This window comes from Morone saxatilis, unplaced genomic scaffold (assembly GCF_004916995.1).
Source record: "Morone saxatilis isolate NCDOM2014 unplaced genomic scaffold, NCSU_SB_2.0 Contig17, whole genome shotgun sequence".
In the NCBI taxonomy this organism is placed as follows: Eukaryota; Metazoa; Chordata; class Actinopteri; family Moronidae; genus Morone; species Morone saxatilis.
In genome coordinates, this window is record NW_023339729.1 from 24,407,438 (window position 1) to 24,411,530 (window position 4,093).

At 40.4% G+C, this 4,093-nt stretch overlaps 1 protein-coding gene across 1 annotated transcript; it reads left to right on the top strand.

Moving 5' to 3' along the window:
- Nucleotides 1-1,015: 1,015 nt before the first annotated feature.
- Nucleotides 1,016-4,087, top strand: ifngr1 (interferon gamma receptor 1; the record flags this gene model as incomplete). The annotated part of the gene is given in 5 exon segments (XM_035660533.1): nt 1,016-1,191; nt 1,335-1,486; nt 1,901-2,063; nt 2,925-3,052; nt 3,153-4,087. Coding segments are annotated over 5 exon segments (907 nt in total), but the record flags the coding sequence as incomplete, so codon positions are not given.
- Nucleotides 4,088-4,093: the final 6 nt, after the last annotated feature.

Genomic DNA, 4,093 nt, shown 5'->3' on the forward strand with positions numbered 1-4,093 from the left:
ATGAGACGCCAGGTCTCCTTTAAAAAGCCTGGTGTTGGCTTACACGTTTTGACCAAATAAACGCAGGTTTCCAATAGAGGATTTTATAAGAATTATCTCGATGTAATAGGAAACCTCTTAAAACCCACCCCCAGGCCTCGCCTGCTTGAAGCGGAGTTTTAAGTAGTCTTTGACTCCTACACAAATATACAAAAAAAACATCTGTCAAGATTACAGTGCTGCAACATCATCAGATAGTTTATAGATTGTCTCTACAATTCAACTCTGTCACTATTTTTTATGAACAACTATCATACCACCAAAAGTATAACGTAATTCATTCGACTTACCGGTAACATTGGTAAACAAGAGATTGGAAAAAAACCTCTGAAGCGATCATTAATCATCATGTTAGTTGTCAAATTGCTGAATAAAACTCAAGAGAAGCAGCCAGTTAGTTTATTTGCAGTTTTGTGCTAAAGGAATTAAAGGCCTGTCGCCAAAATAAAGGCAGGGGAGCTTCAGTGATTTAAGCAAAATAACCACCGCGGGCTATTATTAGGAAGTTTTACGGTATAGTATACGTTGTATGTCTTTAATGCATGTCTCGGAGGGAAATCTTTAGGGACCCTGCTTTTATTGGAAGATTTACGGTAGTCTGCATGGAACAATAATGTATTAAAATCCCTAAAATGTCATCTTCTTCTTCTACCTCATTTAAAACTGTGTGTGCACTGATGGAGCTCAGAGAAACTGTCCACTCTCAGCTCTTCTAGTGTCAAACTCTGCACATACATCATTCAAACAATCACACCGTAGGATATAATAGATAATGACTGATAACTTCTGAACTGATTCTGATTAGCTTTAAGAATGCAGTCAAATCAAATTAAAATTGTTAATCAAGTATGAAGTTATTTAGTGCTGATGGGATTAATAACAGAACATTCATAGACTTTAATTATGATACTGGAAGTAAAATTAGCATAAATCTGAAGAATGAAGGATTAATCTGCTGTATTGTTGCTCATAGCAGGAAGGAGTTTAATACCACAAACCATCAATATGATCTGAGCGACTTCATCTGGGAATCTGATGATCACTACATGGGCAAATATTGCGTCACTGTAACCGCCATACAGGGAGGAACCCGGTCTCAACCAGTGAAATCTAAAGTGTTCGCCTTTAACGATTTAAAGACTGCCACTAAATGTAAGTAACGTGTATACGTAAAGATGTGTTTATTCCCCTGTAAATCAGAAGTACTAAAATGTGGTTCAAGATAGAAGATTATGTTCGAGTTATTATAATTAAAGTGTCTTTTGCATGAATAAAACTTAAATTTCTCCTCGCAGGTGAATTAGATTTCCCTCCTGTGGCTCTGATTAAGAAGGATTCAGGGGCCATGATTAGTTTCAAGAACCCCTTCAACTTCTACAGAGAACTGAAACTGGCCAAAAAGAAGGATTCTGCCTTCATTTACTTCACTGTCGTAGTGCCACCTGATGTAAGTACAAATAAAGTTTAAAAGATTTTACAGCAGGATGCGCTGTGTATTTAAAGAGCAGCTTTCTTCCATATCTGCATCCCTAATGTGGACGTTCAGAACAAAATAAAAACAAGACAATTTGTCAGTGTGGGCGCGTTGTGATGGAGCGGTTGGAGTAATACTGCATGCTGGTTTAAAATGGTATGAAAAGTCATTCAGAAGCTTGATAGCAGGGCTTACGTTCATGAGGGTGGTTGTCCAAAGTGGCCTCCTACAGACCTTAATGAGTCTGTGTAGATTTCCCCTCATAAAAAGCAGCAATGAATGTCACTTCACTCAGAGATACGCTCCAAAACAATGGATGTCAAATGGTCCTTACTGTCATAACATATAAATAAGCCAAGCTAATTATCTTTGTTCTGTGACTTTCAGGACGAATATGACAGTAAATGCTACTTGGATCAGGAAGACTGCGTCTTTTTTCTTAAGGGTGTGGAGAAGTGTGTGGTACTGAAAGGACGGTTGTATGAAAGTCCTGCTGGCGGCCAAGTGAAGTTTAGAGAAAAAGACCACATCTGTATGACTGAATCCACCGGTAAGGTTTCCTCAAAGATTCTCACTGCACCAAAAACGTGTCTGTACGTGTTTGAAAGAATATTTAGCATGTTGACCTTTTACAGAAGAAGAAGATCCTTTGCAGCTTCTTAGAGGGACAAAGTGGCGTTCAGGTCTGTGATGGCCTTGAATGTCCGGTGCTGCAATAAAATTCAGCATTCCTGCATTCAAAACCTTACTTAAGTCAAAGTTAAATCAGCTAAAACTACTGTGCCTCCAGGACTTCACAGGGGTTTTTGGGGGGGTTGTTGCGGTCTAAAAGGCTTCACTGCAGCTTTTCTAAAAAATTGAATGGTTTTTAGGAAGTGAGTTAACAGGTTGGTATACTTCTAAACTACTAATGCTAAAAATCAAAGGCAACTTGTTGCAGTGAGAATAATATTGCTGTTGCAGTTTGGTAACGTATGGTTCAGTGTTTTGCACGCAGGAACTGCTCTGATTGGGCAGAATTCACAGAGATTTGAAGGTTGAATTTGTGTTAAAGGAGGTTAAAGTATTCCAATTCATTCTGCAGTAAAATGTTCCCTGTCTGTGTTTTACTATTATATGAATGTTTTTGGATTAATGTTACTGCTGCAGTAATGCCTATGTTGTATGTGACTGCTGTAGATGTTTAAGATTGAGCTCATTTTAAATACTTTTATAAACTGTTGGGTTGTTTAATCTGAAGCAATGCATCATATTCTTTAAGAGCTACATGTGTTTGTGCATCAGGGAAAATCTCTGAATAATTACAGGAAGCTAAAACATATCCAACGTATATGACCACCTATCCTTTGAACACTCCTTCTAAATCCTAAAATGTCCGAACAATGAAACTTAATTCTTTTTTTGATTGCAGACTTTCACATGGTAACACTTGTGATCCTGCTGTCCGTCGTCGCCGTCGTACTCGTTGTGGTTATGACTATCATCTGTAAGGTGAAAGCCTGGACGATGGACAAACTACCCGATCTGCCCAAGCCTCTGGTAAGGCTGGAAAAAAACAAACATTGATAATCATGTTGCTTTAGTTGTTTTTAACCTTTTGTATAAAACCCTTTTTGTCCTCTCTGTCTTCTTGTCCCAGTGGACGGTCATCAGAGAACAGGGCGTTTATCCTACTGACGGCTCTACGGACTTCCATCAGGTTTCCTGTGCAGACGACTCTGTGAGAACGGAGTGTCTTTCAATGGATGAGGAGGAGGAGGAAGAACAGAAGGAGGAAGAACAGAAGGAGGAAGAACAGAAGGAGGAAGAACAGAAGGAGGAACAGGAAGAGGAGGACATACCCCTTGACAGAAACTATGACAGACATCACTTTGTGCAGATGGACATGGGCGATGGAGATATGGTCGATGCTTACAGCGCGAGGTAAACCTACCGTCTGAGGACTCGATTTGGGATTTAAGTTTAATTTAATGGTGATTTTTACCTCCAAGACCGCAATCACACGTTCATACCTCTGGGCTGAAAAAAGCCTAAACCCGGGGCACTCGGGGAAGAGCTGGTGCCTTGCTCAAGAAGAGACTCCTGAGGGAAGCTTCTTCTTTCTGACTGCACTGTTGTAAACGCACGGATTTATGAATCTGAAATGTGACAATTAAGGCCTCCTCTCCCTCCAGATTTCTCAGGATCGTAAGCGGCATTGAGCTGCAGAAAACCAATCGCTTATCAATACACACACTCTACCTTCAAGGCCCTGACACATCAGCCAATGTGGGGCCATCGGTGAACGTCTGCAGCCCTCGTTTTTAAGTGAGCAAAGCAGCAAACGACTTTGTCAAGAGGGCAGGAAATGATCGTCTCATTATCCAACTTCACCTCGTCCGATCGCTCACATACACGGATATCCTGGTGTTCTGTTTTGATTAACAAATGAGCAGCGTTGTCGGTTTTGGTGTGTCGGGGCCTTTTAGAAAGCACATTTAATGATCTCGTTGGTTTGCCTTTTAGCTGTTTTTGGAGACTGAAGGACACTCAGGGACTAAAGCTGCAACACAAAGAGCATTCAAAAGACCATGTGGAGTG